This window comes from Musa acuminata, chromosome BXJ1-4, assembly GCF_036884655.1.
Source record: "Musa acuminata AAA Group cultivar baxijiao chromosome BXJ1-4, Cavendish_Baxijiao_AAA, whole genome shotgun sequence".
NCBI lineage: Eukaryota > Viridiplantae > Streptophyta > Magnoliopsida > Zingiberales > Musaceae > Musa > Musa acuminata.
In genome coordinates, this window is record NC_088330.1 from 4,459,403 (window position 1) to 4,477,400 (window position 17,998).

General features: G+C 36.3%; 2 protein-coding genes and 2 pseudogenes across 2 annotated transcripts; 3 read left to right on the plus strand and 1 right to left on the minus strand.

The window, feature by feature from the left end:
• The first annotated feature begins 182 nt into the window (after positions 1-182).
• LOC135672018 (NAD(P)H-quinone oxidoreductase subunit 2 A, chloroplastic-like) lies at positions 183-831 on the plus strand (annotated as a pseudogene).
• Positions 832-1,417: 586 nt separating this feature from the next.
• On the plus strand, positions 1,418-2,204 carry LOC135672019 (NAD(P)H-quinone oxidoreductase subunit 2 A, chloroplastic-like; annotated as a pseudogene).
• Positions 2,205-6,512: 4,308 nt separating this feature from the next.
• LOC135582010 (lysine-specific demethylase JMJ26-like) lies at positions 6,513-12,991 on the minus strand. The gene is made up of 14 exons (XM_018824609.2): positions 12,511-12,991; positions 12,106-12,306; positions 11,868-12,001; positions 11,504-11,603; positions 11,273-11,405; positions 11,128-11,191; positions 10,288-11,035; positions 9,812-10,141; positions 7,907-9,259; positions 7,746-7,818; positions 7,508-7,593; positions 7,267-7,386; positions 7,084-7,154; positions 6,513-6,845 (listed from the first exon to the last, which is right to left on the minus strand). Exons 1-14 carry the CDS (start codon positions 12,898-12,900, stop codon positions 6,788-6,790), a joined length of 3,861 nt encoding a protein of 1,286 aa, XP_018680154.2. The 5' UTR covers positions 12,901-12,991; the 3' UTR covers positions 6,513-6,787.
• Positions 12,992-14,584: 1,593 nt separating this feature from the next.
• Positions 14,585-15,109, plus strand: LOC135672020 (agamous-like MADS-box protein AGL61). The gene has a single exon (XM_065180473.1). It carries the CDS (start codon positions 14,585-14,587, stop codon positions 15,107-15,109), a length of 525 nt encoding a protein of 174 aa, XP_065036545.1.
• Positions 15,110-17,998: the final 2,889 nt, after the last annotated feature.

Here is a 17,998-nt window from a genome sequence, read left to right on the forward strand (position 1 = left end):
AAAAATCATGATCAACTAAGCCATCTCAAGTGCTTACTTAAGAATAAGAAAGAGAAATCTTATGAAAATATTATGGAATAACGGTTGAGCATATTCGTGAGGATTATGTAAATATCTTATTCCAAAAATGAAAATTTTGAAATAATTAGTACTTTTCATAGACTAGATGTAGTTACTAGTCAATGATCTTACATGTACAGAATGAAAACTTCATTCTTGATTCTATGAGAATTTTTATGAAAGTGTTTCATTTGCTTCTCTTCAGTAGAAGTTTTATTTTTTAAGAATATATCCTCATTTTTGGTATAATTCTTCTTTTGATGATCAATTCAACCTTTGATTAAAAGGATAGACCTTGTTTCTATTTCATCTCTTCAATAAATTTATAATAAGAATAACAACCCTATTATTCTAATGGAGAGAAGAACCTATAATTACCTTTTTGAAAAATTTTCAAATGAATACTTTTAACGAAATCTTTCTATTTCTTATTTCACTATATTCAACTCTATGTATTCCTCTATCAGTAGAGTATATTGAATATACAAAAATGATTATAATAGAGTTTCTATTATTCGTATTAATAGCTACTATAGAGGAATATTTTTATACGATGCTAATGATTTAATAACTATCTTTGTAGCTCCAGAATGTTTTAGTTTATGTCCCTACCTATTATCTAGATATACCAAGAGAGATCTAATGGACTCCTAACATATATGAATTAGGTTAGGAGTTACCTGTTATCTAGGAATTAGGTTCAAGCTTTCCCAAGCCCCTTTTTATTAATGGACTCCTAACATATACGAAGGTGTACGGTTCATTCGATAAATTCCTAAATCTATATTTATTTCTAAGTTGTTTATATTTTTCAAAACTCCATAGACATGTAAAAAAGAAATACTATCCCCACTCGGACCAATACAGCTTTTATCAAAAGTTTACTATATTCTTTTTATTCAAAACAATGAATCTCCTTATGATAAATATATCCATTTTGTAAGTTTGTTATTATGGGTAGTTCCTACAAAAGATTAAACTAATGACATATACAATGCTTGAATTATCGATGTAGATGCTATATAATTAATTCTTCTCCTTTAAAGACTACGAGTGTAGTATGGGCATACATTGACAAAAGCATCATCTTAAGATGATCATCTCATGGCTATTAAGAATGAATCAAATCGGATGACTGTATTTCTCAATTTTTTTTAACTTGCTCCTATATAACCAAGGTCGAAAGGATTGAAAAAGTTAATCATTCATAACCACCGACGAAGAATTCCTCAAAAAGGTAAGGATTAGTAATTCTTTTTAAAAATTAAATGGATTCGAAAAGTAATCAAAAAATGAAAAAAGATGATTTCTTTCTTTTATCACTTAGGAGCCATGCGAGTCTCATGCATGGGCTTGAATGAGAGAAAGAAGGAATCCTTTTTTAAACTGTGACTCTCTTGCTACGGTCATTGGTTTTCTTTCTATTACTTCAAAAGTAATGGATTTAGCCACATGAATTTTTGATATTCCTTTTCATTTCTCATAAAATGAATGATATCTTCTTCTAAAAATCATAACTATTTTTAGCATAATATTGGGGAATCTCATTACTATTACTCAAACAAGCATTGAATGTATACTTCCATATTCGTCCATCAGTCAAATCAGAAATATAATTAGTGAAATAATTATTGAAAACTCAAATAATGGATTTGTAAGCATGATAACTTATATGTTGTTCTATGTCTTCATGAATCTAGGAACTTTTGCTTATATTATATTATTTGGTCTATATTCTGAAATTGATAATATTCGAGATTATATAGGATTATACATGAAAGATCATTTTTTAGCTTTTTTTTCAGCCCTATGTCTCGTATCTCTATGCGGTCTTCCTCTACTAGTATGTTATTTTTGGAAAACTCCATCTATTCTAGTGTGGATGGTAGGCATACATATATTTCTTAGTTTCAATATGACTCCTTATGAGTATTGTTTCTATCTACTATTATCTAAAAATAATCAAGTCATTAATGATCAGATGAAATCAAGAAATAACCCCTTACGTGCAAAATTATAGAAGATCTCCTTTAATATCAAACAATTCCATCGAACTGAATATAATTGTATATATGATAGCATCTAATATATCAAGAATATCAACAAACCCAATTCTTGCACTTGTTTAGGATACCCTATTTTAGTTTGTAGGTTTATTTTTTAGTTCAAGATTCCTCTTACTAACTAGAATAAAAGAATTAGTAAATCTATTTCACCTAACCCAAAATGGGAATGGGTTGGGGTTATGAACTTATAATCATGGAATCGATTCGATCATCAAATTATTTATTTCATATCGGACTAGACAAGAATAGGGTTATGTACATTCTTATTATGACGATGGGTTATTCGAACTTATGTAAATATATACTATGTTTACATATGGATCGCTACATTATTACATTCTATTTAAGATTAGGAATAGGCATAACTGAACCTCCTTTTGACATATTTATTAGTATTTGAGTACTATATTCACTTCTTTTTTGGGCTTCTATTGAATCGAGAAATAGGTAGTAACCTTCGGATAATTCAAATTGAAGAAATTTGATATCTAACCTGAGCCTATATGACATGATCAATTAATAGAAATACTCCAACACTCTACCTTTGTCATATATTCCATTTATTACATTAGATAGATATCATATTCATGAAATATAATTTACTTTCAAGATGCCTTGACGGTGAAATGATGGGCACATGAGACTCAAAATCTCGTATTAAAGAGTGTGGAGGTTGGAGTCCTCTTCAAGGCATAATATTAAAAATGCTCATTCAATGAGTAATTCAATAACAGATTTTAGATATAATTAATATTAATATACTAAGTATCTTATCTGTTGATACGAAGTATTTCAACAATCCCCACGATCCAAGTCTAAGTTGTTGGAATTAGAATAGGTTTGACACGAGCAAAGTCTTAGCGATCTTCTCTATCTAATGAATGAGGTTCATTTGAAAATTATCCGTTATGCACCCACCCCTGAATATTTGATTCAAGAGGAATCACACAATGGTAGATCGATAAAAATCTATGTTAAAATACTCATAACCCAATAGATAAAGTACATTACATAGTTCATTTTAGGGATTGACGACTTACCAATTTAGTGACTTTGGCACTAGGTGTTCCCAAAATAGATCGAGTCAGGTGAATTAGAGAATATATATATGTTTATTGGCATTCCAATCTTCTCCTTTCAGGCTTATTTGAAAGAGAATCTAGTACCTCTTGATTGTGAATATCTGAATATGATGAATCAACATTCGTAGATATTGTTGCTTTGGAACAAACAATTAGAATTAGGTTCAGTGATCTAGAATATGTATTATCCATATGGGGGATCTTCCAATTGAGAAGATCTATCGACCTAATACAAAGAGAAAGGTCTATTTATTTATTTTAGTTATTTAGTTAAACCAATGATTCTGAAGCAGATAACAATAAGCATTTCATCAACAAACATATTTTTGATTTTTCGATGGATTTACATAGTTTCATTAATGAAATTGATGTAGCGAGTAATAGACTCTAGCTGTTCACCGTTTAAGAATTCTTGTTTAGGCAGTTCGTATCATCTATATATAGTGTTTTGACCTAAGATTTCAATTCTTTCATGTTTTAGCAATAGCATATTGTTCCATGGAGCTAATGTCCAAAATATGAAATAAAAATATTTTTATGACTACCACTCGACCCATCCTATTTCACTTAATCTCTTTTTCATAGCCACATATCTTTACATTTAAGTGAAGGAATGGAAAATCTTTCTCCTGATATTTCATTCATTCAGGAAAAGCCATCCCTTTCTCAACATTATCTTTGTCATTTGATCCAATAGCATTCCGTTAGCTAGGATTTGATAAATATTGATAATTCTCGAAGGAAAGATCCATAGATCATGAACTATTGCTCCTAAGTCATCTCTCGCAATAAATCAATAATTCGAAGTGGCTTTCTTACGTATTCTTGATGAACCAACATTTGTACATAAATGTAGGAGGATTTGTTTCGGAAGTATTAAGCCCCTTTGACATCCCTTCATTTACTAAGAATTTTCGGCGAGAAAAAGAGTTGAACTTTGAATACGAAAAAGAATAGATCCGTAAGGTCCCAAATGAATTGGCTTATTTTAAAAAATATTATTCTTTGAAAGATCTCTATTTATGTCTGGTACTACATGGTTCCACTCGAAAAGAACTCCGAATCATTATCTTGAAGCTCATCCTCTTCATGATAAATAATCCACTTGCCCCAAGCCTAATAGGAAAAAGTGGGTCTTTCGATACAATCACATAGTTTGCCAAAGGGCATCATGTATCGGTAGCCTAAATTATGTGATTGAATAAATCCTTCTTTATCTATTATGGGTCAATGATCCTTTCCTCTTCTTTAAACTCCTATTCATATTTTTCATATAAAAATCTCTTATCAACTGACCCATCCTTTCCTCTTCTTTAAACTCTGATTCATATTTTTCATATAAAAATCTCTTATCAACGATAGAAAAAAATCTGTTTGTATAATATCTAAATATTCGGACCGAAGAAGTAATGTCACTTCATTATTATCAAAAGCAATCCTTTTTTGTTTGTGAGGATCTAACCAAAGCGTCTTCTACTTCTAAGAGGTCATAAACTAGATCAAAATCATTATCAACGAATCCATAAGAAGTGATCCAATTTTTTTCACTAGGTTCAGGTGAGGACCAAAGATCTTCAACGATCGATCCGATAAAACAACTCAAAAGATAAAGAAGTATCATTAATTTTTTCATGCTCATTCCAAGTTCGAAGTACCATTTGTGTAAATAAGACTCTCAGTAGACCTACCTATCTGATAGAAAAGAATCCCATGAACTAATATTACTTGGGATCACAAATCCTAAGTTTGTCTATGAAGAGTTAATATAATAGTATTAGTTTTTATAATTGATTTTTCCTATGTAATACAAATTGATACTGCCTCATTGATAATCACTATAAGTTTTCGTGCATTGGAACCCTTTTTTTTTTTTCTAAGTAAAATCCTCTAGTGTACGAAAGAATGCAAAAGGTGCTTTTTGTTGTAGAATAAGAAGCCTTTATATCTTCATGCATGTATTTAATTTATTTAAAGTTATTAGTGTGGGATCCATTTTTTTTTGGAAAATATGACTCGAAGCAATAACAAGAATATTCATAGTGAAACATCTTTCACAATCTCTAGAGAAATAGTTCTCTAATAGATTAAGGGATAAGTAATTCGATTATATTATGTAATTTATATTCACACGTAGATCATGAATGTTTTGTAATCTATATTATGGAGACATTATTTTTGCTAATTCAAATTGAAGGGTGATATCATTTCGATGATATCATTCGAATTAAAGGGTCATATACATAATTAAACATTCGTTATAGTTAGCAACTTCGTATCAAAGTCATCATCTATATCGATATCATCACTATCATCAAAATCATAATCATTAATAAGATAATCTTTAAGCTTATCATCTGCAAACTTGTTCAGAAATATCATAATGAAAGGAACACATGGGTTTGTTACTAGATATTTGACCAAATAGGATCATCCAATTCCTATAGAACCTATCATTAAAATACTCCTAGAAGAAGATAAGGCTAAGAGGAGCAAAAAGAGTTTTCCAAAACTATTAGCTCCATTTGTGAATAAATAATTGTGAACAAAGAATATTCATTTTTCTATTAAACAGGATCCACTCATAATTCATTATATAATTAATAACTAATTATCATAAGTAATTCAGTTCATTGGATCATTGGTTAAGTCAACTAGTCAACTGATTAAATCATATATTTAACATTACTTTTATTTATTAAAATATAAAATATGAAATATATTATGAATTAAAAGAGGATCAGAGGGTAATGAAATCAATCGAGCTTTCTTTCACTTTCATCCTTACAATAAAAAAAATTAAATATCCTTAGAAAAAAAAAATCAAGCATTTTTCGTAGCAAATAAAAAGTTGGTAACATTTCAATTTTTGAATTCTTGATTACTAATTAAATTTTTTTAGAGCCAGAATTTGGGCGTCTCATTTTTAAAGCAATATATCAAGGAACAATAAGTTGAGCATGTGAAAGACGTTACCACTTCTTTGACCTCTTCACTCTTAGTTTTAGCGGTTTAATAGACACTCCAACAATTCCGTTATTTAAATGCTTATTATGGTCTATACTTCAAACGGTTTTAACTTATAATAATAGCACTTTAAATATTTAAGTAACGCTATGATTTATTTACACTTATTATTACCTTATGATTTATTTTAGACCTGAAGAAGTAAAGAGCTAATGCTAAAGAAAGCTCCCAAAGATCAGTAAAATAAGGCATATATGTGAAAACTTGGGTCCTACCAAAAAAAAAGAAAACCCCACAAAGAACAGAGGCACACTTAGAGAAACTATACATCACATATGGGTTCACAGTGGATACAAAATTTACATTTGCTACAAGATCTACAAAATCCCTCTTCTCCCTTGGTTTTGTCATGGCTATTTGCAGCACGAACCAAAAAGAACAGACATAAGTATCAGTCTGCCGAGGAGTAGCTGATCAAAAACTACATAAAATTTCTCCATTGAGAGTGAATTTTCAACAAGTTGAATCTATAGCTCAAAATCTAATACAACTGTTAACTTCATTATGGTGATGGAATAGTCTGTGGCTGATGCTGATCGATTAATATCACTTGTTTTATGTTTCATCTTCTTCAGATTCTACCAATGGTTCCTCCTTGGATATAGCATTGCACCTGACAAAATATGAAACATGGTCAATTAAGTGAACCATTAAAAAAACACATCACACAAACTGGAACCATTCAAGTTGAAAACTATGGCAATGGTACTAATTAAGTGAACCATTACACCACAGACGAAATCAGTGTTAATGCAGTTTAAAGCATAAATAAACATTAAGCAGAATCAATAATCATCAACAAAGTTCTGTTAATTCTTAAATGAGACCATTCAGATTCAGTGCCAGCTCACCCTGATATAAACTTGTCGGCTTCTAAATCCTTTATGACTTGGTTAAGCGCATGAAGAGCAATTTTCTTTATCTGGAAAGTTTAAATGCAGCAAGACGACAGTATCAGAAAGAAATACTGCAAGGCAAAAGCTGCAAATGACAAATAACTGGAATACTAGTAAGTGTGCAGATGCATGTCACACCTCCAATTTATCTTCCTTAGCCTTGTGCTCCTCTGGAAGCTTGCGAAACTCTTCTGTCAAGCGCATGCACTCCCAGACATTTTCAGGAGACACGAAGTCTACTGCTACTTTTATGCATGACTATTCAAGTGGTAATCAAGAGAAGTTTTAGTAACTAATAATTCCACAGTGCATTTAGAAGATGATTAGTAAGGATGATAACAATCATATTTATTGATGAATAAGCATAACTCTGGTAGACCTTTAGATTTCTGACTTGATGGGGACACCCAGCTGGAATTAAGACCGCCTCTCCAAGCTTTTGTTCAAAGGTCCAAGGCTCAATTCCTGCACAAATACAAGCATGACATAACTTACTTTTAAAGTGCCATTTTATCAGCATTTGTACATATTAAAATATGTTCCCATAAATATTTTGACTGAGTTCATAATCAACCAGAAAAGAAGTACTAGAACTTCATTGTGAAACATCAACTAACCATATTCAGCCTTCAGCTTCTTTTTGTGCGCCACGGTCAAATAAAAAGACTGATCATGTATGGGATGTATCACCTGATAATAAAGAAAAACAATTAATTACAAATTGAACGAAAGAAAATGAAGTGGTCACATAATCCTGCATTGATGAAGACACTCTCACCTGTTCTACTGGCAAACAGTGTACATGCCTGAACTCTCTCGAGTGCTTCTTAAGGTATTCTTGTAGCATCAAACTGTCTTCTCTTCGAAAAATGTCCCATAGAGCACCACCTTCTGTTTGTTTTTGCTCTATGCTGTTACCTGAGGAAGCAGGTTGTTCTTCACCTTCTCTGTCTGTTACCTCTGAACTCCTTTTAGTGTAACAACTATCCTCCACCATGGAACCATCAACATCACCATCAGCAGCTCTTGTGGAAACAAATTTCCTCCTCTTTTGTCGAAGATAAACGAGTTTACTCCCTCTCTTTGCCTTTCTACCTCTGACTTTCCTTACTTCATCTGGCTCTCCAGAAACATCACAATTACTTCCCACGGGTTTCCCCACATCATTCCAAGAATCATCTTCTCGCACAAGACTAGTTGCTTCCTCCTTGCTTAGAAGCTCCCCTAAATTATCGGTCACTACCTTGATTCTTCCCTCATCATCACTTGGTTTCCCATCGAGTGCTTCGCTATCTTTAGTTTTGTTGCAAAGTTGACTTACGCAATCGACTAGACTGATTCCTGCAGAGCAAAATTCTCCATCACTTTTAGGTTGAGCATCAGAATGGGGCAGGTTTTTGCAGCTCTGCAGCACAACTGGACAAGCATCATCACCTATTTCAACTTTCTTACCAGTATCATCATGAGATCCTTCTTTCTGAAATCCATTTACAGGAGATTCTTTTGGAGAAGAGTCAGAAGCAGCAAATTTATCATTGGCAGCATCTCGTGAGTCAATATCAGCCATCTCTGATGCAATGTGCGATTCATTGGCAACTTTGAGATCATCAGAGGTAATGCCATAACTTTGAGATCTGTTCTGGTCAATGCTATCTGTTGCATGTTTATCTTTAATAATTTCTTGGCCACTGGCAAAGCAAAAGGCATTTTGATTCACATTTTTATCTTCTAAATCTTCAACAACAGCATGCAACTCAGTGCCTTTAATGACAATATTGGAAGTATACATTGCATTACAAATTCCACCAATTGTCTGATAATTGCCCATCGATTTTATATTGCCCTCTGAATCTATTTTTGGATGAAGCTGCAGGGAGCACACATTTTGCTTTTCTTTTTCAGCTGACAGGATATCAATTTTTTTATTATCTCCAGGAAAATTCAGAGTGCCATCAACCATCTTCATTACAGATTTCTCTAATGAAGGTGCTGATTGGTTTGTCTGACATGTCTGTTGAGTATAAAGTTGTTCTCGCATATCTTGATCAATATGTTTCTTTTTCAACTTCTCTATAATAGGAAATTGATAGTCTCTAAGGGTAACCTCTGATGTATGGGTCAATACATTCACCTGAATTAAAAAAAGGAAATGTTTGTCAGCATGATTTCCTGATTAAGCCGGGCAAAACATAGGTGTGTCAATTATTATAAGGTAGGACATGAATAATGTTAGCAGATAAGCATACTCCTACAAAAGAAAGAGTAACTATAATGCACATAGAAAAAATGGAATGAGACAATTTTGGTCAATGAAATACATTTCATGAAACAGACCCCTAGTCAGCCAAAAGAACAGATGAAACTGAAAATATAAACACCCACAACAGATAGGACAAACTTTTTTTTTTCATGTTTTTTAACACTCAATGTACCAAACAACTGACTAATGGTATTTCCAATAATCAATTGATAATGATGCAGAACAACTCCTGTCCTGGAATATCAAATTGTTCAAGTAAATGCATTATGAAATCGCAGTTCAAGAACCAGATTTTGCAACCACAAGAAAATGACATCAAGCACAACAAAGTAACAATTACATTATTCTACGGGCTCATTTCATTTTCAGTTCAAAGAGGACTGACTGGCATATACAAAGTACTACTTGGGACATCTTACTTACAGCATCAGATACGTCGCAGTGAAGCTTTGTAACAGAATCACCCCTTCCTAACTCCTCAGCTAGTCCATAAGCGATATATGTTTTTGGTCCCAAGTCTGGCTTCAAAACATCCTTAGGCAGCTTGACTGCAAGATTAAGAGGGCCAGACCTAGGATCTGTATACTCTGGAAATGGTAAAGCAGAGATAAATTCAGCACCATGGCGGGGCAACCGTTCCTCAAAGCAACTGGATGGAGGCCAATCTTTAAGTTTGAGCATCTCAGGCCATTTGTTGTAATGAGTCCGTCCTTCAACATAACCCCGGAAAAATTGGGCAATGTTTATCTCAACCTGCAATGCAGGAAACAATTGTAAGAATACCATGCTATTAACAAATTACAGATAAATAACACAATTCACTGGAAAATAACTAATTTAAAAAAGACAAAATATAAGGTTGTGTCTTCACCAAAAGAACTTTAGAACTGAAAACTAACCTCACACCAATCCAAGCAGTCAATTGCTTTCACTGCAAATTTCTCAGGTGCCTCCTTTGACACTGTCCTCTCCCGTAGAGCTCGCCACATGACCAACGGCTCCCAACTCAGACCAGATGTGAGTTCAAGAACATCTCTGACAATCACGGGCTCACCCTTCTCCCAGTGCTTTTGGAAGTGCTCTATTTCCCCATTTTGTGCATCACTAGCAGAAGGACAGTACAAGTAGTTGTCATCAGAATTCTCCCGACATGCTGCTTTTCGCTGCATCTTACCAGCACAATCATTCTGGCCAGACGTGATGTTACAAGGGCACTTATCAGACTTGTTACTATATTTTGTGAACTGGTTGCTCTTGACAATCTCATCACCTCTCTCTTCCAAACCTGAAAGAAACTTCTCATCAAACATGCACTTTAACTCCAAAATTGAACTACCACATCCACCTATCTCTTTTGGAGGGCATGAAATGCTGCCATCACTGTTGGCTTTCCATTCTCTTAGACAAGACAAATAATCAGCAGAGACATGTTCTTCAGTGGAGAATCTCCCTCGAACTTTATTTTTATTATTAGGAGCTGCTCCATGCAAATATTCTCTGCCTCTATCATGATACTCCAAAATTACAATCCCATGCCCCCCAGGAGTGCAACCTTCACGAAGCTCATGGCAGCAGCTAAGGCATAAATCATACAAACAGGTTGGACAGCTTCTATGAAAATCAACAATACCTGTTCTGCAATTGTTGCTGCACCAAATCAAATCAAGAGGTTAGGGCTGTCAAAGGCTTGAGATCATTCCAACACAAGTATAGCATTAACTCCAGGAAAAACATCCTACCAATATATGCGTTCATCCTGTTCACACTCAGATACTCTTACTTTTATATCAGATGAGACAACACCTGGCCGGAGAACAAATTTTAGCAGCATTACAAAAACATAAACAAAGAAGTGCAACAACTTGATGAAATTTATAGTCATACCTTGAATCTTAGCTTCAATCTCTATCTCAACCAATTGTTCCTGGCGTAGGTCCCTCAACCATGGAAGCAACAATTGCAAAATATAACAGCAGTATCTGATTTTGGCAGCTTTCTTTATCATCTTTTCTGCAGGCTGAAGCCAAAAGAGAGAAATTAGATGCAATACTAATAAAATGACAGGAAAGCACACACAACAAACAGAATGGACTCCTCCAGGAAACAAAAGCAAACCTTGGCAATACCCTTCATTCGCAAGCATGCCTTGCAATTGCAATTGTTGTGACAGAATGGACATTTTTCCGCAAAATCTGCCTCTGATAAGTGAGGGTACCTAGAAAACAATCATAGTAGAAAAAGTAATGATACAAGAAATACATGTAACTCCCAGATTTCAAATTGTATAAAACACAAAAGAAGTTCTTGCATCATAAATTCCAACCATATGGTCGCTGTCATGTTAATTGAGAGTGATTAGAAGTATTGTAAATTGATCAACCCAACTAACAACTAAAGGAAGGCAGCAGTATTCACCATAATCACTCACATCCAATACAAGTAGCAGCAGAAGGAATCATAAAACAAGGGAGAAGCTCACCAACGTTTTATGCATTTTTCACAGTAACGCTTTCTTCTGCAAAACATGCACCATATGACCCTTCCTTTGTCATTCCTCTGGCATTGGTGACACATAAGTGCATCATCACCCGTCAGTGGGTTTAACCTAGTTCCCTAGATACCAGCCGCAGACAACACATATATCAAGATTTCAACTAACACAAAAATGATGAAGAAAGCCGTAAGCATGACAAACAAAATGGGATAAGGCTGAATACCGGTGGATGGGATTCATTATATGAGACCTTCGTGGACTTGGACATGGTACCAGAAGAATGACCGGTTTCCTTATTCTCCTGACTTGCATTCACTACCTTTCTCTCAGTCTTTCTTCTCGTCCTAGTCTTCTTATCCAGCTGCAGCTTCTTTCTTTTCTTCTTCCCATTCAAACACTCATCGTAAAACTCCTCATCGGTGTCCTACAAATAGGTCACCACCACATGAAGGAAAGTATAACGGATTAATCTAAATCCATAACCAGAGTCAATAAGATAAAACACTATCCACTTAAAAATGCATCCTATGGCAAAAGATACAGCTATGGAAATGGAAAGAAGAAAGCAGCAAAGATTGGGCCAAGGATGTTACAGAAATTCAAATCACATCAAGAAATAGGGGCTTGCCTTCATCGACGTCTCATCCTCCTCTGCGCTGCCGGAAGCGCCCTCCAACATCGGCCTCACGAGCCTCACCTTCCTCATCAACCCGGCATCTCCCTCGGCGACCGCAGCCGCTGACCGGGGAGCCTCGTCGTTCTTCCTCGGCCGTCTATTTCCCTCCCCGGTCTTCTCCTCTCCCCTTTCCTCCTCCACCGAAACCCTGGGCCTGCTCGTCCCGGACCTCGAGGAAGAAGACGAACCCGTCCCGCCTTTCTTGGCATCAAGCTGATTGTAGTGGTAGGAGCAGAAGGAACGGCTCTCCAACCGCCATCCCTTGCAGCGCCACCTCTTTCCGCTTCTCCGAATGCACCGCTGCTCGTCCGGCGGCGTCTCCGCAGGCTCCTCCGTCGCCATAGCTCAAGATCCAAAGGAAAGGAAGCCCTACTCTCTCTCTCTCTCTCGAAGACCACAGTTTCGAAATCCTCCTCTCTCCCGCGAAACAGTGGGAACGCAGAGGGATGACGAAGTGACGAAACAGCAGTTAGTGCGTCACTTATATTCGCGACTCGGGGAGGAGCTCGCCTGGTAGCGGGAAACGGGAAACGCGGAGTGGAATCCGACACTCTCCATCGTCCATCACCTTCGGCGCGGCCTTCAAAGCGATCTAACGGCTCACGAGGAATCCGGGACGCCACGCACGTTAGCCGCGGGTTATTTTCGTCGTCGTTCCTGGGAGGTGAAAAACCAGTGGCGGCTTTGGTTGGGGGATCCGATTTCGCGTTAGGTTGTTCCGGCGGCACATCTTATCGAAACGGGAGGAGATGGAGTTGGATTTGAATTTTTCCTCCGAGGCATATTAAAAGAATGAATTTGCGGAAAACACTCTTAAATTTGAGATTTTATCATACGGTCTCAAGTTTGAAAAAAAATTATAAAATATATTTTTTAATGATTATTCTATTTTCATCGATCATCACCTTTTACCCCACCCTTAGTCGCATTTCTATTCTATTGATCACTCTCGACTTACCTAGTGACGGAGGCACAATCTCCATAGCCCTTTCGTAACCAATGATAGAGACACTGGACGAGGACAAATTGTCTTCTCTCCTTTCTCACGTTGAGGAGATGGCACAAGGACATCTTGTTAGCGAAGAAGGGGCGCAAGAAGGTCACGATCCCTCCGTGGCCAATGATAAATGTGCATCAATGGGCACATATGTCACGATTATGGATGGAGGGAGCGGATAAGGCAGGTAGCGATAGTGAGCCCTCGTGCGAGGGTTTCGAGCAACGTGATGAGGGTTGCATGCGATGGTGTAAGGTGGAGGGGAGTCTAAAAAAATATTTTTTAAAAATTTTACTAAGTGTAAAATAGTCATTTCATGCAAAAAATATTTTTTGTTATTTTTAATTAAAAATCACTCATTTATTCCTAACTGACAATCTCGATCCACATATCATCAAAATTTTTATCGTACATGGTAAAAATATTGTTAGACTATTACCATAATTATTCCTAACGTATGATTATTATAGTATGCATTAATAAAACTATCTTATACACATATACACATACATACGTACATAATGAGTTTTTTTTAAAAAAATTCAGAATACTCATTAAAATGATAAAAATATTTTCACGAGAAAATTTCCTTTAAAAAACTTTAAGTTTCTATATTTTTAGTAAAACACTCATTTTTAGTTTATTCTTACATAGTTTTTTTTAAGAGCACATAATACCTCTTATTTTTCTAAAAGATCAAATTACCTTTGAGCTTAACCTTGACGATTGCCACCAATGCCCTGCTATGGTCGCCTCAACCCTTTATTGCAGCTTAATGTCCTAATAATCCTTGTAGTTGGGCCTACTCTGTAGTTCCATCTGGACCGTTTGATTCTCAACATCAGCGTGATTGCGTTAAGATATCGTGAGCCAAACAACTGCCCATATTAATCCGTCCACGATATTCTTCTGGATGGTGATCGATCGGAAGCCATTTCCTATCCCTACCTCCTCTCCTTCTTTGTGTCCACAAGAACCGTAACAACTAACAAGAACCCTTTCTATCCTTTCCTTCGCTCTCTCGTATCCATGGCGATGGAGAGTTCTCTGGTAGCGGCGGCGAAGAAGAAGGCGAAGAAGAAGGGCACCAGCCAAGGGAAACAAAAGATCCCCATCAAGAAGATCGAGGACCGTGCGCTTCGCCGCGTGGTCTTCAACAAGCTTCGTAGGGACCTCTTTGGCATGGCCGCAAAGCTCTGCGCCACCACTGGTGCCCGCATCGCCATCATCGTCTTCTCCCCCAGCGGCCGCCTCTTCACCTTCGGCCGCCCTTCTGTCGCCGCTGTCCTTCGCGCTTTCCTCCTCGGTCGCCTGCGACGGCCGGCGGAGCCGGAGGAGGTGCTGCGCGGGCCCGCGTTCGCCGAGGCCGAGGAGCGCGCGTCGACCCTGGAGGCGCCGCAGCGCCGACTTGAGAGGCTGGAGAAGTTGCGGAGACTGGCGCTCGCAAGAGCCCACGAGTTGGCGAGTGCGAGGGAAGAAGCGGAAGCGGCCTCCAAGACGACGGACGTCGACCCCGTCACTGCTACTCCGGACGACATCCCTGCCAGAGATTGAACGCAGGGCGACGTACTTGCGCTGCTGGGAGCGAGGTTAATAGGTGGTGTTCCTCCTCCTCCTACAACTACTACTTGATTCTTATGTTTTCTTGCTCAAGATACTTCGCTCCATTAACAAGAATATTAAGATTTGTACATAAAGGGTACCTTTTAGTAAACAGAGTTTGATACCAGAGGGTTTCTAAAATCTTGATTCTTGATCAAGATTTTCCAGAGGGTAAGTAGCAATTAGGTATGGATGTCAGAATCAGTGCAAAAGAACGACTGACATAGGTGATCATGTGTTTTACATACTGGTTGTGGAAAGAACAGTAGAAATGGATAAGATGAGACAACAGTGATGTTTTGTTGTCTTGTTTCTATGGATTACTAATACATTACAATTGTAAGATGTGGACGCCTATTCTGCATCAGATCTATGCAGTTCTTCTGTTCTTGTGCATTGGCTTCAATTTAATCTAGTGCTTGTTAAGGAACAAATAGTTCTAGGTTTAGTTCAACCATAACATAATGAACAAGTATGTTATATGCAAACCAACTTGAGATAAAACTAAATAAGAAACCACATCAAAATTAGTGATTCAAATTTGGATTTCTCTTTAGCATGTGTTTTACTTGTATGATAGATAAAGCCATGCCGACAACTACTGATGACTAGCAACTTTGATGCACTTCATCTGCCTGATTAGTGTTTTACTTTAATCTAGAAAGAAATAGATGAGTGTGCAACTCAGTTGGCAATAAGTGCATAGCCAACGTTTTTAGGAAGGATAAACAAGTTGCAGAATATAAGCATGAACGAGAGAATTATAACACTGTAAAATTTTCTAGATTGAAGACAAAATATAGATTTATGCCTTATTAGGAATTTTCTTAAAACATGTCACATTGAAATTCAACCGATGAATATAGCCATTTTAGGATGTATGATCGACAAAAGGATTATGAGAACATGAAACAACAAGTATCACTTGCAACAAATAACTACGGATAAAAAATAAAAAAGTGAATTAGAGTAACATATGCAGTCATCAGTCTTAACCACCACAAAAGAAATGCATATGAGATTTTCTTCAAAAAATTCAGAACTTACCCTTCCCCTTCCCACATGCCTCCACGTCTCCGCGTCATACCAACCATAGAGCCATGAGCCGATGTCTCTATGGTAACTGGGCTTGAAAAAAATTAGCAGCAGCAAAAAGCTAACTGGTAACTGGGCATCAAAGTCATTAATAGTATAAGAACTAAAATACTGATGTGACAAAATTATATATTATATTTTATCGATGTCAGAAGCCCAATCTTTGATAATCACCACATCGATATGGGATGGGGTTAAAAGAAAAAAACCAATTAAGATCTTTGGTACATAGGGAGGGAGAATGTTCACAATATAATCAACCTTCCAAATATGAACCTCCAAATATGTCAGGTAAAAGAAAACTTGGACAAAAAATATCTATACAATCAAATGTTCCATCATGGCATCTTAAATAAACAACTTGGCCCTGACTAAAAATTGACAAAATTCAGGCATTATGTAGCTGATTCAAGACTACTTCTAGAAACCAACATAAAGCTTGCAAAGTTCATCAAAGTTACAAAAAAAAAGTGAATAGACCCTTACCTGAACAAAGTTGATAAAATGATTTTGCAAATTATCACTTATATCAATATTTCACCCTCTCAAGGTGAATTCACAAATGATGAAAGAGAAATTTAAATCTCCATCACAAAACAGCACTGGAAGATCCTTCTTTCCTCCTCCAAGTGCAACTTTTTTGAACAATAGTCTCATTTAGATGTCGGAAGAGGGAGGAGGGGTGGGGGCAAGTGGGGTATGTGGGGGCTGCGATGACCGAGAAAGAAGGAAGCGCACAATGATAAAGGAGGAAGAAAGAGAGAGAAAGAGAGACATCATAAGGGGAAGAAGCCTGACAAGAGATATCATTGTCGTTGTTCATCGAGAAAAACCCCACACCGACAAGAGCTTGACAGGGCACTTGTTCCTCCTGGCGCTTGGGCCTGAGCGAGAGCCTGAGCCGTGTCTGGTTCAACTTGCCCACCCAGACAACTAATTGAGCATCTGGCTAGGTTGACTATTAGATTTAATGGACTTAAAATTTTATCCTGTTGCTTGTTCTACTTTGAAAATGATCTGAAATTTAGTATTGGCTAATCCTAGACTTCCAAATTTTCCTTTTATTCCGACATCATATCATCTATTATTTTCTTCTTTCCCTCTATTTCTTTTTCCAAGAACTAATTCATCTCTTATTATATTAGATTCCATACAAAATGTTTTTATATGGACTTGAATCTGAATTCTATCAAGAACTTCTTTCCCTCTTTCTTTTTTCAAGATCTAATTCATCTCTTATTATATTAGACTCCATACAAAATGTGTTTGTATGGACTTGAATCTGAATTCTATCAAGAACTTCTTTCCCTCTATTTTTTTTTACAAGAACTAATTCATCTCTTATTATATTAGACTCCATACAAAATGTTTTTATATGGACTGGAATCGGAATTCTATCAACTGCATAATATTATGTTAACCACTACGACGTCATACTATAGACGTTTCTTTTACTCCTCTTATGGTTCTATTTAATCTTCCTAAAGAGTGGATATCTCCACTGATTTAACCAGTAGCAAAATAATAAATAAAATGAAACATGAGCAAGTTACATGCATGTCTTCGAAATTGACTTGATCTTTTAATGGTCTTGTGGTGTACCCAAGATTTTATTCACCAATGACTTGTTTGTAGGTGTTGAACATAAACAAGAGGTTGAGCTAAATTTTACGGGAAAAAAGATGTTCCTCGTATAAAGCTACACAGGTTACTCATACATGTGATGCTCTTCGTACCAAGCAAATA

Excerpts from the sequence above, each read along its gene's own strand:
- LOC135672020 (XM_065180473.1), top strand. The coding sequence starts at position 14,585 with ATGGCGATGGAGAGTTCTCTGGTAGCGGCGGCGAAGAAGAAGGCGAAG.
- LOC135582010 (XM_018824609.2), bottom strand. The coding sequence starts at position 12,900 with ATGGCGACGGAGGAGCCTGCGGAGACGCCGCCGGACGAGCAGCGGTGC. Across the intron at positions 9,260-9,811 it reads ACTGCGACGTATCTGATGCT|GTGAATGTATTGACCCATAC; the intron begins GTAAGTAAGATG and ends TTTTTAATTCAG. Across the intron at positions 6,846-7,083 it reads GCCGACAAGTTTATATCAGG|GTGCAATGCTATATCCAAGG; the intron begins GTGAGCTGGCAC and ends ATATTTTGTCAG.